The 27,644-nt window shown below is 36.8% G+C and overlaps 1 protein-coding gene across 4 annotated transcripts; it reads left to right on the forward strand.

Annotated features, from left to right (window-relative positions):
- On the forward strand, positions 1-27,590 carry LOC127252708 (uncharacterized). 4 transcript variants are annotated; one of them, XM_051277004.1, is made up of 2 exons: positions 1-365; positions 27,318-27,590. In XM_051277004.1, the coding sequence occupies exons 1-2, from the start codon at positions 131-133 to the stop codon at positions 27,344-27,346; spliced, it is 264 nt and encodes an 87-aa protein (XP_051132961.1). In that variant the 5' UTR covers positions 1-130; the 3' UTR covers positions 27,347-27,590. The 4 variants fall into 4 exon arrangements, with proteins under 4 accessions (XP_051132961.1, XP_051132960.1, XP_051132959.1 ...); XM_051277003.1 differs by lacking the exon at positions 27,318-27,590 and adding an exon at positions 9,730-10,135; XM_051277002.1 differs by lacking the exon at positions 27,318-27,590 and adding an exon at positions 9,768-10,135.
- Positions 27,591-27,644: the final 54 nt, after the last annotated feature.

Raw genomic sequence — 27,644 nt, forward strand, 5'->3', positions numbered from 1 at the left:
TCTACATCACTCTTCTTCCCATCGTTTCCTCAGGAATTTTGTTTTCTCTGAATTCATTTGGGCTTAGGTCATCCAATGTTCTTGTGCCGCCGATCGTTTCTAAAATGACGTTGCTGCTCTCGTTCGCGTAATGGCGGGTATTGATTTTTCAAAATCGCATGTTATCAAGGGTTCCTACGAGGTCCCATCTTGTCCATCAGTCACCAAAAAGGCGAAGGAAGAGTCGTCCTTTACTGGTCGGCCCGTCGGTCCATCGGCAGTCCCTCTATCTAGGCTCATGAAGATTTGCGGTCATTGGGCTCTTCGACTTAACTGCGAGGATGAGGATCTTTCCGGGGTCGTTCTGGCCGAAGTCTTTGGCCGAGGTAACCTTTTCCTTACTCAACCTTGGTTAAAATTTTCTTGTATCCCTTCCCGACTGACACGATTATTAAACCCAGAGGATTTGAAATCTTGGGGTTCTTGGGTCGATAGGCTAGACCCTATTTTTGGCGACATGTGGGATTCTTGGGGCATTAGGTATATGATAATGTTAAGCAAGGTAATCCCTTCCCAGAGTAGTGAGTTAGCAAAAGCTTTGCTTGGGTTTTGGAGTTCTCATATTAACGCATTTGTACTCCAGTTTGGCATTCTAACTCCTACTGTTTTGGATGTTTCGGTGATTTTAGGCTTGCTAGTAGGTGAGGTTGAGCCCCATTTTTCATCTTTCTATACCGTAGAGCCACTAGCGATGCCTTCGCCATATGATAGTAACAACAAGGTGGTTGATTTATTGCAATCAAATCGCGTTTTGGGTAGTCCTAGTCCGGAGGAGAATATCGTCCTTTTGTTCTTTTGGTTCAATAGGTTTTTTGCTTGCTTTGCCTCTAAGGGTTTTCTTCGGGAAGTATTCTTTGTCTCCGCCTGACGATCCAGAAGCTTTTGAGTGTATGCAATTGTCGGTCCTGGATGCAGCGGTGCATGAAAGCTTGGAATCTTTCAGAAAGCGTCGATTAGAGGCATTGGCAGGTAGGTTAGGCGAAGTGGCCGATAGTCTTCAATCTTGCCGAGCCCTCCACAAAGTCACCGGTGAACAGTTAGGAGAGTTGGCTTCGTTGGAAGAACGACGAAAAGCCTACGCCGAGTCTTATGAGGAGGAGAGGCGCAAGGCAGAGGAGGAAAGAACCTATATTGACGGTCTTCGGAAAGAACAGATTGTCCTCCAAACCGAAATGGAACAAATTCGAGTACGATTGAATAAGATCCCCTCGGAAATTGAGAGAGTACCCGACAGCCTGGTTGAAGGGGTCACCGATCGCCTTGAGTTGTATGATTTAATGCGGGCGGTCGATGGTCCTTTGGTGGTGTTGGTCGGGTGTCGGGCGATGTTGCAGCAAAATTTTAGTTAGGCGGAATAGAACCTAGCCGAACTTAGGCTGTCCTAGGTTGATGTCATAACCGATTGGACGGCTCTTCTTCCTATGAGTCCGGATGCTGCCGATGGCCGGGAGCTTCTAGGGGAGCTACCTTTTGGTATGGTGGTCTCGCCTTCTCGTGACTATCCAAAACCTACCGTCGCTGGGGTGTCTTCTGTCGGGAGGAGCTCCTTGCTTAATATCCAAGTGGACCAGGGTGACGACTGATCTGGTCGGGCAGCTTTCCTTTGTTTTGTTTTGATTATTGATATCTCACGTTGTTGTAATGTCTTTTGAACTAGTCTTTGTAGGCAAAACTTGACATATATCAACATCGGTCCTTATTTTGAATGCTCCCCTTGTCTGTGTGTCCTTTGGTATAGATGATGAATGTACCTATTCCACCTTTCAGATATCTCATAACAAAGGGTAGAAAAGGTTTCAGATACCGTCAGTTGATGAATGTTTTTGATTCATCGCCGTCGGGCTCCATTAGTCTGTATGCTCTGTGGGATGATTTTGCTGTGATGATGTAGGCACCCGTCCAATTGGGTGACTATTTACCTAGTTGTGGATCCTTGGGACCTTCTGGGAGTATTGCTTTCTACACGAAGTCTCCTTCTTGGAAAGACCGTGGCTGAACCTGTCTTTAGAAAGTCCGTTCGGCTTTATTCTTTTGAAGCCAGAGATATTTGAAGGCTTGAAATCATTCCTCTGGGAGGCCATCCAACTCGTGCAACAATGCCCGGTCCTGTTCCTCCATTGGCATTGCATTTTGTTTCAAAGTGCAAAGTAAGGGTACCGTGATTTTGAGAGGTAGCACTGCGTCTTGTCCATAGGTTAACCGATAGGGCGTGCTTCCGGTCATGGTGGACTTAGCATTCTGATAGGCCCACAGGCCTCCTCCAACGTCTCATCCCATGTCCTTGGATTATCTTCCTGCGCTTTTTTATGATAGCGATCAATGTCTTGTTAGTGGCTTCAGCTTGCCCGTTGGCTTGCGGATAATACGAAAAAGAATAGACCAAACGGATTTCGTATCACGCCACAAAGGCTTTGAGTTTCCCACTAATGAACACCTTCCCTTGGTCGGTTGTAATGGTCTTTGCTATGCCGAATTGGTGAATAATATTACTCTTGATGAAACGAATAACATGGTTCAGCCGTACTTGGACCAACGGGACTGCTTCTACCCATTTCGTGAAGTAGTCGGTTTCCACAAGGATGAATGTGTGTCCTTTCAATGATTGTGGATGGATTTTACCGATGACGTCCACTGCCCATCCTTGAAAGGGCCATGGTTTGAGGATCGAATGAAATTCCTCGACTGGGGTGTGTTGTAGAGGTCTGTGACGCCGGCACGATGGGCAGCCATGTTCGTAGTTGATGCAGTCTTGTGAGTTTCGGGGCCAAAAGTATCCATATCCGAGGATGGTCCATCTCATAATTGAGCCAGTCCTGTGTGCGCCTCCGATCCCTTCGTGTACTTCGACCATCACTTTCATTACTTCATCTCGCCCCAAACATCGCGCCAAAGTTCCATCAGCTCGTCAGCGATAGAGTTCGACGTCAATACATGTATACTTCAAAAGTTGTTCCTGAATGTGTCTTGAACTAGCCTTTTTGGGTTCTGCCAATGCCTTGAGGAGTTTTGTGCGCCAATCTGTATCTCTGCTGGTGGTTAAGCATTCAAATTCAGTGGTTGGTTCCTCCGCTCGATACTCGGATGTCCATTGAGCGAGATTGTTAGCCTCCGAATTCTCTTCACGGGGAATGTCATCCAGCATTACCTCTGTAAGTTGCTGGATCAGACCGTGCACTTCCCGTACGAGTTCTTGGAGTCATGGATCTTTACATTTAAATTCCTTTAATGCTTGTTGGATGACCAATTGGGAGTCGCCCCGGATCATGATGTTTTTAGCTTGTCTTGCTGCAAGAAAATGCAACTCCAACAATAGAGCTTCATACTCCGCCTGCTTGTTGGTTATTCCATGCGGGAGTTGATATGCAAAATGCCAAATTTCTCCTTGAGGATTGGTTACTACGATTCCTACCCCTGCTGCTCCTCCGGTGCTCGAACCATCAAATGTAACTTGCCATGGTTCCAATCTGATGTACCCGTGAGGGCGGCTTTGATCATTACGGGGTGTTCAGCTAAAAAATCGGCAATTACCTGTCCTTTTAACGCTTTTAGAAGCTGATATCTTAAGGCACGATGTTAGTTTCATTGCCCACTTAACTAGGCGGCCTGGGAGGACCGGTCTGCTCAGCAAATATTTCAGCAAGTCGACTCTGGATAGTACAATAGTTTCGACAGACATCAAATGATACTCCAACTTCATGCATGCATAATATAAAGATAAGCATAGTTTCTCGATACATGTGTAACGAGTTTCAACATCGTTTAGAGTCTTACTGAGATAATAAACTGCCCTTTCACGACCGGATTTATCATCTTGCGCGAGAAGGCAAACCGATAGTGTCTTCCGTCGCTGAAATGTAAAGTTTCAGCTCCTTCCCCGAGATCGGTGGCACCAACACCGGTGGTGATGTAAGGGCCTGCTTCATTTGTTCCAAAGCAGCTTGTTGCGCTACTCCCCATTCGAAAACCTCCACATTCCGTGTAACAACACGGAAAATACTTTCATATTTCCGGCGGCGTTGGCGATGAAATCACCGCAAAAAATTGATCTTGCCTATCAAACTCTGTAATTCCTTGAGGTTGCGTGTGGTTCCCAACTCTTGGATCGCTTTTTCCTTATTTTGATCAATTTTGATCCCCTTCCGATGGACGAGAAAACCTAGGAAGTTTCTCGCTTGAACGCCGAATGCGCACTTTGTTGGGTTCATTTTCAGGTCGTGCTCCCTCATCCAGGTGAATGCCCTCTGTAGGTCAGCAAGATGGTGGTCGAATGCTCTCGATTTTACAGCAATGTCGTCAATGTATACCTTCATACACTCACCGATTAAATCATGGAAGATCGCGTTCATGGCTCTTTGATAGGTCACTTCGGCATTCTTCAAACCGAACGGCATCATAATCCACTTGAATATGCTGATTGCCCCAGACATTGGAATGCTGTTCTGTGGGCATCTTCCTCAACCAAGTATATCTGATTGGACCCCGAGTATCCATCCATGAAAGACAAGATTTTGTATCCTGCCGTCGAGTCGACAAGCATGTTGGCGATCGGCATGACATACTCGTCTTTGGGCGTCACCAAGTTCAGATTGCAAATGTTGATACATACTCGGATCTTCCCATTTTTCTTTATCATGGGCACGATGTTGGATATCCATTCCGGGTATCGACAGGTACGAATAAAATTGGCTTAAGCAATTTTTCCACCTCTTCTTTGACCTTCGGCATCAACTCCGGGTTGAAACACTGTGGGGGTTGTTTATGAGGTTTGAACAACGGCTTGGTAGGCAACCGATGTTCGACCAATTTTCTAGATAGGCCCGGAATCTCATGGTATTCCCGCGTGAAATAGTCTTGATATTCTCGTATTAAATTTGTAAGTTGCTGTTTCTGGTCCGAGAGTAGCAAAGAACTGATCCTAGTCATTCGGGGTATTGCACGGTCACCGAGATTGATCTCCTCGAGAGAGGGTCCTCCGTTTGAAAGGATGGGGTAGCCCTCTGGATAGGCGAGAGAAGTTCATCTCCGTTTGGATCTTCCGGGGGAGGCGGCGGATCTGAATGGTCTGCCTGCCTTTCAAGGATTCAAACAGGGATACATCCGATAGCCCAAGCAGCATCATACATCTCGCAGATCCGTCCCTCCAGGTCCCTTAATACGTCCTGTCGTCACTCATTATGAACGGCTTGGTGGACGGGCCGTGAGTTGGCCTCTGTATGAATTTTGAACCCTTTCATCACGAGGTACATTCCGTCCATGTATCCACGTCCCTCAACATCATTGAAAGTGGATACACGCTGGGCAAATAATAGACCGCCTCGGCTGCATGGACCTCCATCGCGGGGTCGGTTTTGGCTTCAACCGTCTTTACGTGTTTACCATTCCAAAATACCATTTTTGGTGTAGGGTGGACGGCATAAGACACACTAAGTAGTGTGAATCCAGTCCCTCCCTAAGATGGCTGAGTAAGTTGGTTTGCCTTCGATCACAAAGAAAGCTATCCGGTCGATACGATTCCCATCCGTTACATCCGGCCACTAGCACGCCGGTGGCTGAATGTGCATTTCTATAAAATCCATGGTCCGCATGGTGGAAGTGATTAGATCTCCCTGGTTCTTCCCAATTTTCCGGAGTTCATGTTGACGGATGCTCCCCCGTCAACCAAAACCTTATTGATCGTGCGACTATCGAGATACACAGTCAGAAACAATGGTTTAAGGTGTCGTGTTTGGTCTTCGGCTAATTTCTGAAAGAAAAACAGCTCTGGTTCCTCCTTCGGAACCTCTTGTTCCGGGTCGGCCCATGACAAAAGGCCATTTTCCTCCACCAACACGTCTCCTTGGAAATAAGGGCAGAACTTCCAGAGCTATGAACCCTCTGGGCAAAAACCCCATAGTGTTCACCCGAAAATCCTTCTCACAATGCAGAGCCTGTTCCAGATCTTGTTTGTTCACGATGATATCCAAACTTATGATCGACGTCTTATCATCCTCCAAAGCCCCGATAATTGGTTCGTCCTTCAGGACAGACGTCGCCGGCTTCTCCGGGTAAAGTTGTTCTTTGGGGGTGGTTTGTTTCGGCCTCCATTCTCGCAACCTCCTCCTCCGGGGAGGTAATTTCTCCATCTAAGATGTTTCCTCAGTTACTGCAATTTCCCTCTGCCCTCCGAAGGGATGCTCATGCTGCTGATCCTGTTCAGCGAGCCGTGATGCCAAGATTTGTCATTGCCATCTTCGACGTTGAGTCCTTGTCAATAGTGGGATCATTTTTCGGTTATCCATCAACTTCCCATCGTTTGGCGGCCCTTTTGGCCATCGCATAGCATGAGCAGTTATCATCACTTGGTTAACTGAAGTAACCTGCCATACTTCACCATTTTTCTCGAAGCTAACTTCGCCAATAATACTATTCGATAAAAGACGATCCCAAACCAAAATCTTTCATGGGGGTTTTATAGACCTTCCTAACCGTTCAAATATGCTCCTGTTTGGTGTGACCTGTTGCCGATTTGACCTACCTCCCGAGGCTGGATTATTCCTCCTACCAGGTCGGACACTTACAATGTTAATTTGAGCGAGGCACGACTCCGTATTGATCTTTATTTCCGGTTTTTCGGTCAGCCGTAGGTGACCTTCGATAGCCTTCTGTATGGACTTCCCCAACCGTTTAACTACGCTCCTTTCAGGCGCGGTCTGTTCCCGACTGAACCTGCCACCTAAGGCTGGTTGGTTCCTTCTTGGTGCGGCCTGCCCTAAGTTTGGCCTATCGCTCGAAGCTGGTCGGTCCTTCTTCGGGGCAGCCTGCTTCATGTTCATCCTATCACCCGAGGCTGGTCGGTTCCTCTTTAGGGCGGCCTGCTCCAAGTTCGGCCTATCACCGGAGGCTGGTCGGTTCTTCTTCGAGGCGGCCTGCTCCAAGTTTGGCCTATCGCCCGAAGCTGGTCGGTTCTTCTTTGGGGCGGCCTGCTCCAAGTTTGACCTATCACCCGAGGCTGGTCGGTTCATCTTCGGGGTGGCCTGCTCCAATTTTGGCTTATCGCCCGAAGCTGGTCGGTTCTTCTTCGGGCGGCCTGCTCTAAGTTCGGTCTATCACCCGAAGCTGGTCGGTTCTTCTTCGGGGTGGCCTGCTCCAAGTTCGGCCTGTCACCTGAGGCTGGTCGGTTCCTCCTACCATGTCGGAAACTTACTGCATTAATTTGAGCCAAGAATGGCTCCGTATCGACCTTATTGTTTGACTTGTCAGTCAGCCGTAGACGGCCTTCTTTAATAGCCTTTTGTACTGCGTTCCTCTGGTGTCCAAACAAGTCATGCCATTTGCAATAGGCTTTTCCACCCAATTCCTCGCTGGACAGTGTTTTATGGCCTTCTTTAAACCAGATCTGATTATCCTTCAACAAAAATTTGAAGATCTGCTCAGTTTTGGATATATCGAATGCATATTGTATTTTGGGATTGGTCTCCTTCCTCCGAGGTACTTTGAGCTCCGGGCAAGTATACGCCTTTCCTTGTGAGATTTCTGCCAGGAATGTCTCCTCTGACCCCTTTGGGTAATCTGTTTCATCCTCTTGGACTTGGACAAAATGTGCTCTACTTCTGAATTTTTGCCTAGCTTCCTGAGAGTCCCGGAGGAGCTGTTTCGCCTTAACCGCTTTTCTAGCAAGCTGCTGAATGTCATTAGATTTCTGCATGGCCAGCTTCTTCCAGAGCTAGTGTGTTATATTATCGATAGCCATATTGACCACTTGATTTTCGGGTACCCAGACCTGGCACCGTCCCTCAGCTCTGCAAAATCTCTCCAAAACTTATTCCACCGATTCATCGTATTTTTGCTAGGTTGATAAGGTCCAAGACCGTCACCTGCAGCAGCGGGCTATAAAAGTGTTTGTGGAATGCCCTTTTGAGATCCGCCCATGTATTGCGAAAATTCAGCGGCAGAGACGCATACCACGTAAATGCCGGCTGCGTGAGGGACAATGAGAATAGCTGGAGCTTGAACCAATCGTTGGTCCAAAACTCTCCTCCGCACTGAGCTGTGAACCACCCAATGTGTTCAATGGTGGACTGTGAATCCTTGCCTGAGAACAACATGAATTCTGGGACCCGTGCATTTTGAGGAAGCGGGTGGTCGATGGAAATCTGATCCGAGAAGTCGGATAGGATTGCCATACAACCACCGAATTGCTTCCTCGACGACCTGCGGATTAATAGTCGATTGCGGCGAATGAACAACTTTAGCGTATCCTCCAGGCTGTCCTGGGCCTGGTTGAGCACGAGGAAAAAATTGTTGATGGCTCTGTGAGGGATGAGCCGGACTTGGACTTCCTTGATTCCCCTTATCTGGTACTCACGGAGGTGCTGCTGGTGGAGGGACAAAATTCCCAAAATAGACGGGAGGACCCTGCTGTGCCGGTCTGTAGCCCTGTTGTGCGGCTGGTCCGGCAGGGGGAGCTTCCAGGTATGTTGCCTGCTCCTTGAAAGGACGGCAAGGTTAGACCCTGTGCGCTTGAACCCCAAGCCATTGCTACAATCGATGGAGCCGAACCCCATGGACCTGAGGGAGCTGAAGCTGTCCCCCAAGGCAGATTCGGAGGTGGGGCAAATGCTTCCAAGTCATCCTCGGAGCCGGAGGAGCGGCCTGAGAGGTTGAGGCTGTAGTTGGCCGTGCCCCCCAAGGGTCAGCCGTCTCTCCCCGAGCAGGGACATTTCCTTGTCCGTTCGCCCCTGCAGGCGACGTGGGTGCGCTCACACCACCGACGAAAGAGTTTTTTTCCCATTGGGCGGCTGGTGGCGTGTACCCAATGTTCCCCGGATGTTCTTGATGTGGCGGTGGCCTTAAAATGGCCTGCCTCAAGGACCACCAAGGTACTTCAACCACTGTCTCGTCCGGGGTATTTTTATTTTCAATTTCATTGCTTAGTATGATGACGTTGCCATACTGGAGTGTCTTTGGAGGGCACCCAAACGTGTCCCCCTGTGGCACATTCGTCCGAGGTGCATTTTTATCATCTCCGGGACAGATGGCCGGCGCATCCTTTGCGCAGCTCCTCGTCTTTTGCCCAAGCAATCTCATTTTGGATAGTTGGTTTTAGGATGTCTACGAGATATTGGAGAGCGTCAGCGCTGACTCGTGGAAGGCCGTTTGAATCTCCGCATGGATCTGATTTTGAAGAACTCATGTGGGAATCATCAGTATCTATTCTCCACTCCCCGGAGCAATAGAGGACTCATCCTACATGAGTTCTTCGGGCGCGCGCGACGCTGAGATTTTACCGGAAGTTTCCTTATCTTTTGACATTGATGATTTCACCGACGATGTAATTTGCGACTTCTTAATTGCATAAAAGTTCAAGACTTGTCAGAATCCCACTGAGCATGCCAATCTGTTGTCGCTAAAATTCGTCAATGACGGCCTAATAAATCTAGGCCTATCAAAATCGACAAAAATCGGGTTCTTTGGCATACTCAAGAAAGTATTCGGGCTAAGTCTCGTGATAACAATAAATTGAAATGTGCAAGATTTGAATTATGGAAATTAAATTACTAGATGAAAAGAAAAAACTTAGGAAAGAGCTGAAATAAATCAAAAGCAACAAAGAATAAAAAACAAGTGCAAGAATGAGAAATAAGGGACGGGATTGATTTATGCTAGTGTTGATCGGATCTCTTTTTCCTCTTTCCTTTTGTCTTTATATAGGTGTTTCTCAGGATTTTCTCCACCTTCCCCATTGTTAGGAGTCCACTCAGCCACCTCTTCCATTATCCAAAATGTGAATTGTGCTTTCTATGACCGAGCCTCATTATCGGACTCTCGCGTGAGCAGCTTCTTTTTGGACTGGTCCATTCGGGCTGTCGATAATGATTGGTTATTCTTCTCTGGCCGGCTCAATCTCCAATGGCTGAATCCTTCTGGTGGGCGTCTGGGTTGCGCTTAAACTTATTTTTGTAGGATAACAGAGACCCTATTAATTTTCTTGAAGTTCTTATTAACTTAGGAGAGGATATTCCAATCAATTAACACTAAGTGTGTGTTTCTTCTTATGCGTTATGGCTTAATCGACTGTGCAAACACTGTAAAAGGCAAATTAGGGCATATGCAACAAAGATACCTACAAAAGTAAATTTTCATTTTTTTTATACTCTTTTTGTTCACCTCATACTTTATTTAATTTATTTTTAATAAAAATCATATTTATTTATATTAAAAGTATTTATTTTTAAAATTAAAAATAAATAAGTATATCGATATTTATATCATTATGTAGTTAATAAAATTTTAAATTATCAAAAATATATAAAATACAAAAAAATAGAGATTTCTTAGACATCTTTCCAGAGATGTTCAAGAGATTTTTACATTTTCTTTTTTAAAAATATGTATATATTTACTTGGAGCCTAGTTGGAGGAAGGAGGAGGGATCTTTGGAGATCCTCCGTTGCGGTTGGTCTGAGAGAGGATCTTTGAAGATCCTCCGTTGCAGTTGGTCTGAGTCGCAAAATTACACCCTAACCGACAACCTCTACAGCTTATGATATGGGTCTAAACATATCTTTTATTTTTCATTTTTATTTTTTAAAAAAGTTTGAATCGATGACACCCTACCAACCCTTATACAAAATTCATTCATTTTTTTTAAAAAAATAAATTTCTTTTTAAAATAATTAGATTAATTTTTTTTTAGAAAAAACAATGCTTTCTTTATTTTTTGGGAATATTTTTTCTTTTTGAAAATAGTTATTTTAAAAATGATATGCCCTCCATCCCAAAACAATAGAGACATTTGAGATGAACACGAAAATTAAGAAATAATAGTAATATATTGATAGTGGGTGTAACAATATTTTTAAAAGACTAAAATACCTCTCATTTATGGAATTATTGTGAAAAAGTGAGGATAGATTTGTGAAAAAGTGATGATAGATTTGTAAAAATGTGAGGATCTAGTTACCAAAAATAGAAATGAGACTATTGTTTTAGGACAGACAAAAATGAAAAAAATGAGACTATTGTTTTTGGAGGGAGGGAGTAGTATTTTTTATTTTGCTCCACTCCTAAAAAAAACTCATACATTACACTTTTAAATCAACACTATCATTACCTATCAATTTAATACACATCGAAACCCCCATACTCAAACCAAACCTATAAACTTAAAGCAACACAAATTAAAACTCATTCTAAAATTCAAATTCAAATTCAATCCAAACTCAAACTATGTCTCTTTAACTTCAGGAACAACTCTAAATTGATGACGGTTATGGTGTTGATTAGGTCAAATCAATACAGAAAAAAAAAAAAACAATCTATTTTATATATAACACAACACATAATTATGTTATATAGAAACATGTGTTCTATAATTTATATAGTATTGTGTTGTATATAGATTTGGCATGCTGATAAAATAATATATTGTGTTATATATTATACTATTATGTACTGTCAGAACATGTATTTATATTGTATTATCATGTAATTGTATTTATGTGTTGACTACTATATATATGTATGTTAATTGGGTCAAATCAACATCATGATAATTTGACTCGGTTATCGTGGAAACAGAAAGGACCTTACACGTCCTTTTGTTTTCTTAACTTGTTTAGCATCTTCTATAGACTTTGATTTTGGCAACTTTTATTTAAGTCTTTCGGGTTCTGGATCGTCAAGTTGAGATTATAGGTCCTCGCAAGTTGGACATTTTCTTTGGCTCCAATAGATTTGGATCATAGACTTTAGGCATGATTCAAGCTAGGCCTAAGAGTTTAGTTCCCTGTATTGGGCTTTGGTATGATGATAAAAGATTAATATTTATCATATTAAATAATATTTAATTTCAGATTTCTACAATTTCAAATCTAAGCTCAAATACTTTTTTTTTTAAAAAAAAAAATAACATGTATAAAAAAACCACAAGTTTTGTTTTATGTTTTTTGAAAGAAAATAGACACAATGAATGTAACTAATAATATCGATTGATGTCCAAACAACTAGTAAATGATTATTAGATTATGCCTCTTAAGCACAGACAATTTAGACTGATAATTTATTTAATTAGGTTCAAGATGTTCATATATTTTGATACAACACATATATAATGATTGAATAGGACATTGATTATAATCACTTACTATATATATTAATTCAATGCAATACTTCTATGTTATTCAAACTGTATCATACAACATATACATTATATATATATTTCCTTCACTTGCATCCTCGCATAGCATAGTTGTAATAGACTACGATATTTTTCTGAAGTCCTTGATAAATCAGTAATAAAATTTAGCATGACCAAGAAAACTTTGCTCAATATTTTCACAGTTTGGAGCTAGCATCTTTGCGATGACATTCACTTTTACTTTATAACTTCAATCCCTTTTATCGATACTTTATGGCAAAAAAAAAATAAAAAATTCATTCGGTTATCATAAAATGATATTTCTCCCTGTTAAGGAACAAGTCACGAACCTTCATCACATTTGTACGTCCATTACTTTCATTGTATATTCTATTAAAAGCAAACTCAACTAATCATATTTTGAATTTTAGGTCAAGTATTGTTCTAATAACCATTAGAATGTGGCAACATCCCCAATATTTGTCAAATTTTGCTTATCTTTTGAATCATCACTCTAATGAACACATCAGTGTATTTTTCTTATCATTCAAGGCATGTTTGAATCTCTAAATAACATCAAGATAAATATTAGAAGTAGGATAATCAAATTCGGGAATCACATGAGTAACTTTATAGAAAATATCTAATATGCTAATTACATCCTTCACTTTATTCCAATTTTCGAGGCTGGAACAACAATGATATGAAAGCTCTTTTTGCTGAAAAATATAAGAAATGCATTCTTAACTCTAAATGCTTTAACTAACATTTCATGTGTAGAGTTTTAACAAGTTGGAAAATCAATTATTAACTTTTCTACCGAGATTCCTAAATGATGCATGACATCAGAGAATTTTATCAACTTAAACTCTGACTGAATTATAAATTGCATATTATTTTTGACATCTTCAATGATATATTTTATCTCAAAAAGATAATCTTGAACAACAAGATTCAATATGTATGCAATGCATCGAACATGAAACAACTAACGTTCCAATAGCAACTTACGACTCTTAGAAAATATTTCTTTAGCAATTTGAATTGCCACATCACTATTGAAAGCACTGTCTACAGAGATAATGAAGACTTTATGCTCGATTCTTCATTCATTCATACTCTTTACAAGTTCATCATAGATGTCAACATCTAAAACATATCAATAAATGTATAAATATTGTTAATAACTATGATAAAAGATAATATATTTGTATTTAAGTAAATTATTATTTTTATTGGAAGTATTTAAGTAAATCATTATATTACCATAATGTGGAAAAAAAAAAGAGGCAAAAAACTAAGAAGTCACTTTTGAAGTTTCCAATGTCAATCTACAAAATGGCCATAACACACATATAAAAAATATTTTGCATTTTTTACTTCCAAATGTCTAGAGTCAATGAAATTTGGTTGGTATCTTTCAACAAACTTGTGGTTGATTTACACTTAACATATAAGTAAAATTATAATTCTCCGTAATATTAAATGGTTGCTCATTCATCAAAATCCAATGGGCAATAACTTCTATTTGCTTTGTATGATTATCATCTCTGTCGTCTGACAAATGAGTAATCTCAATTTTACATTTGACATGTTGAAGTTGTAAACTTTTTTGTTTTTATTATAAGACTTCTTTTGCAAGCACTTCTTTAAATGATCTCAAAAATGCTAATTTAGTTAGAGAAGTCTTGCAATGTATACACTAAAATTTTTTATTTCATCATCCAATGAAACTTCAATGAAATTTTTATAAACTTTTGAACATTTTTTTTTTCTTTTCAAAATAGTATTTCTTTTCCATTTTCTCTACTATCTTCGTCTCTAATATAATATATTCGTGGATGATTTGTTTTATTACATTTAGGTTATCCATAATTCTGTAATATAATATTAAATTATTAGATAATATAATATCAAATAATAAATCATAAAGAAGAAAAAAAAAAGCAAATAACAACATGAAAATACAAGATAATAGAAAAGTAAAAAGATAAAGATTGTGATAGATATACTAAACTTTGTTACAAGAAATAAAGAAACAAACCAATAAGTAAAAACAAAATAAAAAAATAAATACTACAAAAAATACTATAATGACAAAAAAAAGGCAATTAACAACCTAAGATGCTAATGAACCACGAATGAAATAAAATCGGTCAATGAAATACTCTACAACAAAAAAGATGATTAAAAAAAAAGTAGTAAAAAAAACTACAAAATAAAAATATAGATAATTAAATAAATAAAAAAACAAATAACAATTTAAAAATCAAGATGAAGGAAAAATAAAATCTAGGATATTACGATAAAATACTCTGCTCCAAAATATATATATATACAAATTAGTAAAAAAAAACTACAAAATAACAAAATAAAAAGATAGGTAATAAATAACAAAATGTATATCCTTAAACAAACATATATATGACTAGTGGTACAAATGACTACCTGTTTTTACGTTAAGTGTCCTTAGATCATCTCCAACCCAGTGCATTTATGCAATGGGTTGTACAAAAGGGGGGGGGGGGGGGGGGGGGGGCTCCAACCCACCCCCAAATCCCCCTCTCACAAAATGGAGTATCACTGTACCTCCACTTCATTTTTTAAGAGGAGTTTTTGTGGTGTTTTTTATATTTTTGATATTTTTTGGTGTATTGTGTAATTTTACTTTTTTTAGTAAATGATATATAACTTTATATTTTGTATGTAATTTTACTTTTTTGAAAAATAATGTATAATTTTATTTTTTAAAAGTGATATAATTTTATTTTTTAAAAAATAATGTATAATTTTATTTGTAATAGTTATTAATTATAAATGTTAATTTTCATATATGTAATTTTTAAATATAATATAAATTATATGTGTATGAATCTAATGTAAAAATAAATTAAAGTTGAGGTGTAATTTATAAATATGAAAAGTTATATAAAATAATATAAAAGAGGAATATATAGGGAATATACTTTTTAGAATAAAAATTGAAGTTTATGATTGGAGTAAACTTACTGTAGATCAACTGCAGATGACCTTAATAGTGTAACATTTGATATTTACAGCAATTGTACGAAGTGGTAATATTGTAGGCAATTAACCTCCGCGTTGTCAATTATACTGAAGATATTGGGTGTTTGTTGAGGATTGTGTGTTTCCATTTCCATTTGATATTTTGTAGTGATTTACTTGTACAAAATATATTGATATGGATATCTTTGGTAGATCATAATATTTACTTTAATACAATAACTTATAATATTCTAATGCTATGATTTATTTAAAAATACATTTCAAACTAATGCAGAAATTTTCGAGTTTGTTGGTCATGAAAACAAAAAATTTGTCCGATAGGACGGTTGATCGATAAATATATATTTTTTAACAGAATACTTAACGCTACATAGTTAAAAAAAAAAAAGGAAAGGGGTTTATATAATTCATATTTCTTTCGCTCATTTTTCCCTACAAACTGACTGGATAGTTCTATTCCATCTCATCCGACTTAATCGGCCACTTTATCTCCTCTTTCCATCCCAATCGAATGTACATCTTTCGTACTTCCAACTGACTACGGTTCTCCTTCTCATCCTACCAATTTAGCCATTTTTTATCTTCTTTCCATCTCAACCGACTACGGCTCATTCTCATCCTACCAATTTAGCCACCTTTTATTCTCTTTCAATCTCAACCGACTCGACAGTTCTCTTCCAATCCGACCAATTATCTCAGATACATCATTTTTTTTCATTTTATCTCTTCTCTATTCTCTCATTCTCTCTCTCTTATAAGGGTTTATTTATTTAAACATTTATATTTCTTTCACCTCTATTTCTATCCTAACTAACTGGACGGTTTTCCTCCTTCTCATCCGACTAAATCGGCCTCTTTATCTCCTCTTTCCATCTCAACCGAGTGGAAGGTTCTCTTCCAATCCCACCAATTCGGTCAGACACATCCATTTTTTTCATTTTCTCTCTTCTCTATTGTGTTATTCTCTCTCTCCACCGCTTAACCCGCCACCCCCACCGGCTGAATTTCCACCATCCGTGGTTTCTTCTCCACCCCTTGCACTGTTATAAAAATATTTATTATATAATTCATTCTCTTTTTACCTCTTCTTTTTCCATCCGACCAAATCCGTCACCGACTTTCTTTTGTTTTAAAAAATAACTATTGTTGAGTATAAAGTTTATAATTAGGGTAATGGCCCTAAATAGGAGGAGAGTGGGCCTGTCATTGGGCCCATCAGGTGGCCAAGGGTTTCTCTGGGTGGAAGGTTCGGAGGCTAGGCGGTCGGTTGGTCAACCGCCCGTTTTAAGGAGACAGGACAATGATGGAAGTTAGTCGACGGGGGTGGTCAGCTAGGCAACTGAATTCGATAACTGACAGGGACGGTTGGTGGGATGGTTAAGGCACGTGTCAGTAGGGGATTAATACGCGGGGCGGTTGAGGGCAGTTGTGGTAACTGACCAGGTGACGTTTTGAGACGTTTCCTTAGGTATTATTTAATGATTCATGGGAATTCAAATAAAGGATCTTCAATCAGACACAAATTAATTGAGAATTTTCCTATTGGGGATCACCCTTATTTTCATGTATTTATTGCTTTTTTCTACAAAAAATTATTAATTCAAGTTCGATAATATTTTCGGATTTTACTGTGTATTGTTGAAAAAACCACTCAACAACTATATTTATATTCTTTAGATATGTAGAGAATATTTTTTAAATAATACATAAAAAAATTTAATGAAAGAAAGGTATAATTTAAAAAGAAATAAGAAAAAACAAAAAGAATTTTTTTTAAAGATTACGACATAAATGAATTTGGCGTACCACTCGATCGGCACTGGGCCATATCCATTCATCCTCCGTAGACTCAAACCTTTATATTATTTTTGAGCTTAAGAATATGTATATATATGTATGTCATTCCTGTCATACCATGCTTTGCATTTAATGCAATCACTTGTACTATTACTAACGTTATTGTATTGAATCCCACGAAATCTTCTACAACATTAACCTATGAAAGCTATAATTACCTATTACCTAACTGTAATTATAACAATCAAACCTTAAAGTTCTCTAACATTGCATTACTTTGTACAATTCCTATCCCACCTAACCCATATATTACGCATCCTCGTGGAACAATACTAACATGTTACCTATCACCTCAATTTTAAAAGATAACAATGAATAAACAAACGTACTAATCCCTCTAAAAATTATTTACTATAAACATACCAAATTTTCAATCTTTTTACAGTCCATCATTTCTCCATATTTATATTTCTTACAACAAACTCCCACTGAAGCTTATATATCTCATTTACTTTTTATGAGAACACCTTTCATTTATATAACTCTATTCAAGAATGAACGACCAAACACATCTGAAAAGATATATCATTTCTCCAAACAATTCCTTGGAATCAAGACATTAATCGAATTTATAATATTAAATGCATAATTTCTTTACGAAATGATCTTTTAATTATTTCGCCAACTATCTTTGCTCAAATATTTGTCCCCTTCTTGTATGTCATAATTCATATATTAATATAATTTGGGTATCGAATAATCCCCTACAAGTAACTAAGTTGGATAGATTACAGGCTACAGTAACGAAGCAAGACATGTGCAACCTACTATAAACATGACATTAATCTAATTTGTAATATTAAATGCAAAATTACTTGACTAAATGATGTTTTAATTATTAAGCCAACTATCTTTGCCCAAATATGTCTCTTTCTTGTATTTCATAATTCATATATTAATACAATTAAGGTATCAAATAATCCCTTAAAAGTAAGTAAATTGGATAGTTTACAGGCTACAGTAACCGAGCAAGACATGTGCAACCTACTATAAACATTAATTATAAGTTACAACTTATTCCTCATTAGTCAGCAACTTGTCCTCCTTCTCAAACCCAAATTTACCTGCTATAAATATGAATTATAAGTTAGAACTTATTAGTCAGCAACTTGTCCTCCTCCTCAAACCCAAATTCGATTCACACATTCATATGATTATGCTATTAGAGGGCATCAAAATCACTTTAAGTTGACGCGCATGCAAATAATATAACCGTATACACAACATGAGAACAAAACATACATACTACAATTTCAAGCCTGCACTCCATCACTACAAAAGAGTGCAATACATAAACAAGAGACATACCTAGGATTTACAAGCAGATAAGAAACATAATATCCATACTTGTAACTATTTTCCAATTTACAAAAGCTAGTCTCCAAGAAAATATATCATATGAGGCTGTGAAATTCCGGATATTAAATATGTAAGTCTAATACCCAACAGAAGACTCACAAAGGCATCAATAGCTGCATATTCAATTTGTTCATCTGTAAAAACTTCTGAATCCCAGTTGCTTAGAGTTACATGCAATGTCTTTGGTAACTCTTTTCCCAAACAGCTAATACCATTGCCTTCAACCCCCTGTAAGCATGTGCAGCTGGATCAACATTTAAACAAGCTTTTTTGTAAAATGTGTTAAAATATTCAAACCTACAACAAGACCGTAATGCCTATACAGCTTTGCAACATCTGCTTCTATACAACCACCACAAAAAAAACTAGGATCATCAAGAAAATGGTGAAGTGAAACTGGAATATAGTCTACCTTTAAAATCTGAATAACAAGACAATACGAAGAAAGACAAAGTTGAATGGTAGCGGCAGGATTGTCTTCCCCAAAGCCAACGTTAGGATGCCATTCCATATCAAAACCGACAGCAAAAGAACCATAAGAAGAATGAAAATGAGTAACAAAGCCTATCCACAAAACGAACATAACGGAAATGACCCCGGGAATTCACTAAGTTTTCACCGACCATTAAACGATATGTATTCCTTAAATAACCCAATGCCAATATACAATAGCTACAAATTCTCTAAAGACAATGAATGGGAAATGTTTCACCTCATTTAATTGACTAACAGAAAATCTCTGTCAACTTTTTCACTACTATGACCCATTATATAGAGCGAACAAGTTGAATCTTCTTGCAGACAATATTTATTATACTAAATTGTTTACAAATATATATGCCATGTAAATTCTAATAGGCAAACCCTGGAGATTTCTTTGCAGAAATAGTTCCAATCAAACCACTTACTATATTTAATAGTCAATTATTTCTCTGTCTAACAACCCGCAGTTAACTCTTCCGAAAAAATATAAAACCATCTAATCAACTTTCATTTCATTCTTCACTACAACACTACTTAACTTTGTTAGGTCAGACCTTAATCCTATTTTGCACCCAACAATATAATTTTTTAGACGAAATTTTTGTAATAATATACGATTTAAATAAACCAAAAAAAAATATTTAAATAGAAAGAATTATTCTTAAAAACAAAAATAATAAAAATTTTAATTGATTGGTTGCACAGTTATAAATTTTTTTTATATAATTCATTCTATTTTTTCCCCTCTTCGTTCCATCCAACCTATTTGGTCGGCCGATTCCTTTTTTCCAGTTTTCCTCTTCCCACTTTTGTATTCCTTTCTCTCATAACAAAAATTGGGTAAACAATTTTTTTTGCTTCATTTTCTCCCTAAAATATTTTTATATTGTCTTCATTCTCTTTCTGTCGTTCTCTTCCTCTCTCATAAGACTAAGGGTGCATTTGGCATAATTCTGTCCACACATTTTTTTTTCTTTTTTTTCCCTAAAATATATTTATACTATCTTTTCTCTCTTTCTCTCATTCTCTACTCCTCTCGTAAAACTAATTCGGTCAAACACATTTTCTTCTTTCTCTTTTTGTCCATAAAATTTATTTATATTAATTTAGGTATTTCTTACTTATTATATAAACCCTAATAATTCGTATATTTGCGAAATCCACGTTCATGAGGAGATGCAAATACACAACTGTCAAATCAATGAAATCATTACTATATTCTTGTGGTAATATTAAAAACAAAATTGCGTCAACTCACACTCTAGTTTCTTGGAATCATACACATATTTTGTACTATTTCCCACTTTCCAGTTCTACATTATATATACTAGAGAAAATCAACAGGGATTCTCATTAATCAAACTTACATCCATAGATACAACTTCTATAAACGATTGCCCTCACCCATTACCGTCCCTAGCCTGGTCTGAAGGTATTCAAAAGACTTCTAACATACCTTTATTTAATTATATGCTAACTTAGTGTAAGTACTGAATATTGAATCATTATGGTCCTCTTTAAACAATTCTCCCATGCTTCTCTTCACTGATCGTTCTACTTCTTGTCTCATATATCAGTAAAGAAAAACCTTTTCAGCTCAAACCTTATTTTAGGACAAGGATCCGCCTTTCAGGTATATAAGTAATTTCTAAGATTTATAAATCATGTACATCTCTTACAGCAGTAATCTTTATTAAAGAACTGCCAATCTTTACAGTTGCACTTATTTAATAAAAAATTCTATATACAAATTAGGAGTTGTATATAGGGATAGCAAAAAAAATGGCCGGAAACCGTGTCCGCGCTACAACGCATTACAGGATGGTTCAATAACGTAAATAAATTTAGTATATATTTAAGTTTTAATATTTTATATTTGTTAAAACACCATGGGAAGGAAATTTTTAAATAAGAACTTATCACACTAACCATGCCTTTCACCGTAACAAAAAAAAATGACCAAATAATTTTTTGTTTATTTGACCTATACATAATTTCTGATTATGGCGGAAGTTTGTTGGGCAGTGGTAGCAACCGGTTGAGGGGTGGAGAGAGAGAATAAGAAATATATTTGTTTGGTTGTTGTGAGTTATTTTACATATACTTATTATTACATATTGGAGTTAAGGAAGAGCCTTGATGCCTAAGTCAATAGAGCTTTTTTATTAATATATCCATTGTCCTAGCTTGCTGTAATTTACACGACTTTTTTTATTAATAAATTCCCTTTGTTTCCTTTCTTGGGAATTTATTAATCAATAAGTTACAACTCATTCTTATATATATAAAAAATAAGTCTGAATGGTTTTTTTTTTTTTGTTTTGGGCGTAGTTTATATTTATCTTATCTGTAATCTATTTTAAAAAGTACTTTATCCGTTCTAGGTATGATGTCCGCTCTACTGTAGACATAAAAATTTATGAGAAATATAATTAGTAAATAATTAAATATATATTGTTCAAAAAATTATGGTATGATAAGAATAATTATAGATTAAGGGTGTGTTTCGTAATTAAGTGATAGCTTTTACCTGTTAGTTGTTACCTGATTTTTAATTACCTGGTTTGACTAGCTAATTCAATTGGTTGTTTGTATTAAAGTGTTTGGTAAAATAACTATTTGTGCCTGACCAAATTTGACGGATTGGAGGAAAATCATCCAGTCGGTTGGGATGAAAATAGGAGAGAAGGACAATAAACGTCCAATAGGTTGGGATAGAAAAAGAAGACAAAGAAATATAATCAATTATATAAATATTTAAATAAATAAACCCTTAAAAGAGAGAGAATGAGATAATACATAAAAGAAAAAATGAAAAAACTTATCACACTAAGCATGCCTTTCACCTTAACAAAAAATTGGACGAAATAATTTTTTAGTAATCTGACCTCAACATAATTTTTGAAAATGGCGGAAGTTTGTTTGGCGGTGGCGGTGGCAGGTTGAGGGGTGGATAGAGAAAATGAGACAATAGAGAAGAGAGAAAATGAAAAAAATGGAAGTGCCTCACCGATTGGATCGGATTGGACGAGAAACGTCAAGTCGGTTGTGATGGAAAGAGAAGTAAAAGTGGCTGAATAGGTCGGATGAGAAGGAAGAGGACCGTCCACTCAGTTGGGATAGAAAGAGGAGAAAAAAAATATAATCAATTATACAAATACTTAAATAAACAAACCCTTAAGAGAGAGAGAGAATGTGAGAATACAGAAGAGAGAATATGAAAAAAAAATAAAGTATCTGACTGAATTGGTCGGATGGAAATAGTTGGTGGGGATGGAAAGAGGAGATGAAGTGGCCGAATTTTGTTGGATAAGAAGGAGAAGAAACGTCTAGAATACTATCCATTCTTTTATATTTATGGATCTTCTAATTATCAAAATAAACTTATTGATAAAATTTTCAAATAAGAAATGCAATTTAACATTTTTCAGCATTATTTATAAAGCATTGAATTTTAAATATTTATTTTTGTTTTGTTTTTTGCCAATACAGAAAAAGCTTCTCAAGTCAAACCTTATTTTAGTAGAAGATTCGGCCTTCCAGATAAATAATCAATTTGCAGTATTTACAATAATTGGACAGTTCTTATAACACGAATGTTTATTAAGAAGTACAAGTGTTTTTAGGTAAACCTATTTAACCGCAACAATCTATATTGCAATTACCATATTTTACACAGTCTTTAGAAAGACAACTTCATCCACACTATTTGGACTTGTTCTATTATATAAAATAGTCTATTATTGCTACTACCACTATATATTGACAAAAGTTTATATGGAATTCGCAAAAGACTTTTTCCTACAATAACATTTCGTAACAAACAACAAATTGTACAAATATGCCTTCAAATTGTAATCTACAGAGTGTTAGAAGGCGAATGATACGTCAGGATGCTATTCGAAATTCTACACGTACAAATACAACCACTCCGTCAACATGGATTCTTCCAAATGTGTCCCCATGTACTCATTGTGGTGCAATTCTTTTCTACCATGAAACCACAATTTTTTGTTGTGGAAATGGTGCATTTGCTCTTGCTCCCCATGAAACACCTCTTATACTCAAGAATCTCATAATCTATAACCATAACATGTCTGAACAATTCATGCCATATATTCGTACATATAATAACTCTTTTGCATTTTCTACACTCGAAGTCAAGTACGATGTTGATTTGTGTCGCATTGAATAGAATTTGTACATATTCCGAGTGAATGGAACAATGCATCATTTTATAAATTCATTAACTCCTACAATTGACAAGAAAAAAAAATTGCAACTCTATTACAATGACTCAAATACAGAACTTCAGGCACGGCTTCAAAGCTATCTCAATCTAATACCTGAGTTAGTTATGATACTTATAAACACCTCCTACTTAAATCCATATGCATGCTTCTTTAGGCAATTATATACAATATCTTGTATCAATGACTATAAGATTTTCTTGAAGACAAATCCATGCCTTAATAAAAATGTTTACAACCATCCAACTATGAACGATATATCTATCATCTGGCAAGATGGAGATAATCAAACTACAGATTACATCATGATATTCAAGTGTATCCTATCAAAGGAATTGTGAAAAAAGTTTCATATTTTTCATTTTCTTATGACCCACTTTAATATCCACTGCTACATCCCTACGGCCACCTGGTTGGCATGTTGACATACTAAAAAACAACAGAAGAATGACAATACAATCTAATTTTTCTGGTGTTGATTTATACAATCAACTTTTAGCAGATGAAGACAACACTCAAAGTACAAACACTTAAAGTACACACGTTATGACATTAACTACTTTTCAAGTATAACTTTTTAACTCTTTTGAAACGATTTCATTGTCCTAAATATTACATTTCCAAAATTGTATTGTAGGAACAAAGAAAGAAATGATGGATAAAGGGCGGATATCTATGAGAAAGTACTATTCGTATCGATTACAAATTAGACCTTCGTGTCCAACAATTTTACTACAGACAGGACGTTTATTACAATAATACGTTATTGATCAATACATTAAAATAGAAACTCAAAAACTTGACTTTTTTCGTACTCAACAATCACAAACACATTTCAAAAAGATACATATCAAGGAATTCTATATGCTTACAACAACAATGGAGTAGACAATTTGTCTATGATAGGAAAACCTTTGGTCTTACTTTCTTATTTCATAGGTGGTCCCCGAGATATGCATCGTAGATACATGGATTCTATAGCACTTGTACAGACCTTCGGAAAACCTGACATCTTTATTACAATGACTTGTAATCCATAATGGCCTGAAATTTAGTTTTACATATCCATTTGTAATAGTACAACTAATCTACCTGACTTAGTTGCAAGAGTTTTTAGATCCAAACTTGAAGAATTAAAGCATGATCTACTAAAATAAATGTACTTGGAGTTGTCAAAGCTTATTTTTATGTTATCGAATTTCAAAAAAGAAGACTTCCTCATATACATATACCGCTAATCATGGATGCTAACTCAAATTCAGACTGTGCATCATTGTATGACTCTTTTATTTCAGCAGAACTGCCAAACCAACAAGAAAAACTTCCTTGGTACAATTTAGTCTGCAAGTATATGCTACATGGTCTTAGTGGATTATTGAATCCAAACAATGTGTCCAACGGCAAATGTAAAAACCATTACCCAAAAGCCTTTGCTAAAGAAACAAGTCATACAAAAAATGGATTCCCAAAATATAGAAGGCGTAAATGTGGATCTATTGTTTATGCACTTGGAAAAATTTTGGATAATCGTTGGGTAGTACTTTACAATCCTACGTTGCTTGCAAAATTTGACTTCCATATAAATGTAGAATTTTTTTTAACATTTAAACTTGTTAAATATTTGTACAAATGTGCCATATAAATACTTGACCTTTCCACTGCTGACCAACCAGTAGATGAGATCTCTGCATTCCAATCAGGTCGCTGGGTAGCACCTCCGGAAGCATGCTGGCGTATTTTTAGCTTCAATTTAAACGAAATGCAACCTCCAGTACATGCTCTTCAACTACACATACCAAATTACCAATACACATCATTTAAAACTAACATTTCAATATCTACTATCACTACTTCCACCCTTCATCAACGCACGATGCTAACAGAATTCTTTCACATAAATGCACATAAGTCACATGCTAAAAGTTAAACTTTATTGTACAGAGAAGTTTCACAACACTTTGTATGGAATACCAAAATACATAAATGGAATATACAAAAATGTGGGTCAGCTATTGCAAGAATTGTAACTGCATGCCCAGCTGAAAATGCGAGATACTTCCTTCGTATGTTGCTACAATTTTGAAGAAAAACGGCATCTTTTGAAGACCTTAAAACTATTAACGGCATTCAATATGAGACTTTTCGAGCTGCATGCGTTGGACTTGGTCTATTACATAGTGATACATGAATAATTGATTCACTTGAAGAAGCATCACAATATCAACTACCATCAGCATTTGCTCAACTTTTTGCTACAATACTTATATTCTGTAATCCAGCAGAACCTCAGTTGTTGTGGAAGAGATTATACCTTTTTTGTATATCCGGAGTAAATTCTTCTACCCAGACTGATACATTTCGCTTTGAGACGCAAGCTTCAATTTTTGTAAATAGATTCTTAGCACCCCTCGGAAGTAATTTACATGACTTTGGAATCGAATACTTACAAAGTGAAACATCTTCACATTGTCAACAAATACAACAAGAAAAATTCCTCCAGCAGACTATTATCACAACACAACTACCATCACATGAAAGCCTTAATCCTAAACAACAACTAATTTATGATATTGTTATTCAAAAGTTAAACACTCACTCTGGATTCATTTGTGTTACAGACAGACCTATTGGAACATGAAAGACATTTGTATACCGCTATACTTGTATATGCAAATACCGCAAATCTATCTGCAATCCCTGTAGCAACATCCGATGTTGCAGCATCTTTATTACCTAATGGTCAAACAGTACATTGTAAATTCAAACTTCCACTAGACTTGATTGATAACAAAACATGCAACATAGAAAAATAGTAGAATCTTGCACGTGAAATAAGAAAAGCTTCACTAATCATTTGGGTGAAATTTCAATGGCGCGACGAGAACTAATAGAAGCTCTAGACAATACATTAAAAGATATAACAGATTGTAATGATGACTTCGGAGGGAAAGTTGTTATATTTGGAGGTCATTTTTGACATATTACTCCAGTCATTCCCAATGGGACAAAACAAATGTTTATCGAAGCAAGTGTGGTTTCTTTTTATCTATTCCCAATGAAACTAAATTCCACTTTATTACAAATATGCGAGCTAGACAAGATCCTGAATTCTCAAAATACCTAGAAACTATTGGAAACAATACATGTCATAGAAACAATAATACAGAGATCAGACTTCTGATAGGTACACTACTGAAGTTTGAAGATACAAATTTAAACACACTCATTGAAAAAATCTACCCTTCAACTTTGTTACACAATCCCTCATCACATGTATTTATTAATCGATCAATTCTTACAACAAAAAACCACCTTGTAGATGAAATTAATGATAATATTCTTAAAAAAATGTCACGAAGACAAATTACAGTTATAGGTCGTGATACGACCAAAGATAGTGCTCAATAAGCTCACCACAAATATTATCTTGCTACAACTACACTAAATGGAATGCCACCGCACACATTAATTCTAAAAATAGGGGCAGCAATAATGTTGCTTCGAAACCTCGATCCAACAAATAGCTTATCAAACGGCACAAGAATGATATGAAAAAAAGTAACAAAAAATCTTATACAAGACGAAATAATTATAGGACCTTGTTCAGGAAACATTTGCTTAATACCTCGAATTCCACTACAACCAAAAAATAAGAATGTATCGTCTATAGATTTTACAAGAACACAATTCCCTTTTCAACTTTTCTTTGAAATGATGATTAATATGTCACGAGGACAAATCTTATAACATGTAGGCATATACATAGGTGGCCCTGTTTTCATGCACGGTCAACTATATGTTGCCACGATCAAAATCCTTTCTTCCCTACATATTATCATTCGACCCCTACAACCTACAAATGCTACAAGTAGAATGGACAAAGAATATAATTTACGACAAAATTCTACGGCTAGCGGCATAACCTAATAAATACTTTAGTCTTTCTCACTCTTCATACATAAATACATTATTACAATATCTTTGATCACCTGATTCCTCAAACACCCAAAAAATACATTTTCCAATATTGCTCATCCCATCAACACGAATGATATAAGTCATCATTGTTAAATTATGTAAGTTTCTTAATTTAGTATATCATCTTCTTCCTTATCGCAAAAATCTATTTTCTTTCTAAATTTTCAACCGCTTAGTTATTCCAATCTTCATGAAATTCTTTGCAGGTATCGACTACGGGACCACACTGTACTGAACCACATGACGAACCACCGAACATTAGTCTAACCGAGAAAGAGAGCACCAACCTAACTTCCTCACCGACGATGCACCCTTATATACCCTGAGCAAACCAGTAAGGAACATTTTACCGTCAACTTTACTGTATAAATTTTACTTGATCGATCGATTGGTGATTTTTTTGGGTTCTAAAAAGTCCCCTCAACCGACCATTACTGCTCGTCTCTCAAAAAAAACTAACAAACGACCAACAAACGGCCAACTCTCCACCACCAAATGTTTCGTGTTGCCTCAAATCAAAATTGATTTGTTGA

This window comes from Andrographis paniculata, unplaced genomic scaffold (assembly GCF_009805555.1).
Source record: "Andrographis paniculata isolate CXL003 unplaced genomic scaffold, ASM980555v1 Contig46END, whole genome shotgun sequence".
In the NCBI taxonomy this organism is placed as follows: Eukaryota; Viridiplantae; Streptophyta; class Magnoliopsida; order Lamiales; family Acanthaceae; genus Andrographis; species Andrographis paniculata.

Excerpts from the sequence above, each read along its gene's own strand:
- LOC127252708 (XM_051277001.1), top strand. The coding sequence starts at position 131 with ATGGCGGGTATTGATTTTTCAAAATCGCATGTTATCAAGGGTTCCTAC. Across the intron at positions 366-440 it reads GGCCGAAGTCTTTGGCCGAG|AGGATTTGAAATCTTGGGGT; the intron begins GTAACCTTTTCC and ends TATTAAACCCAG.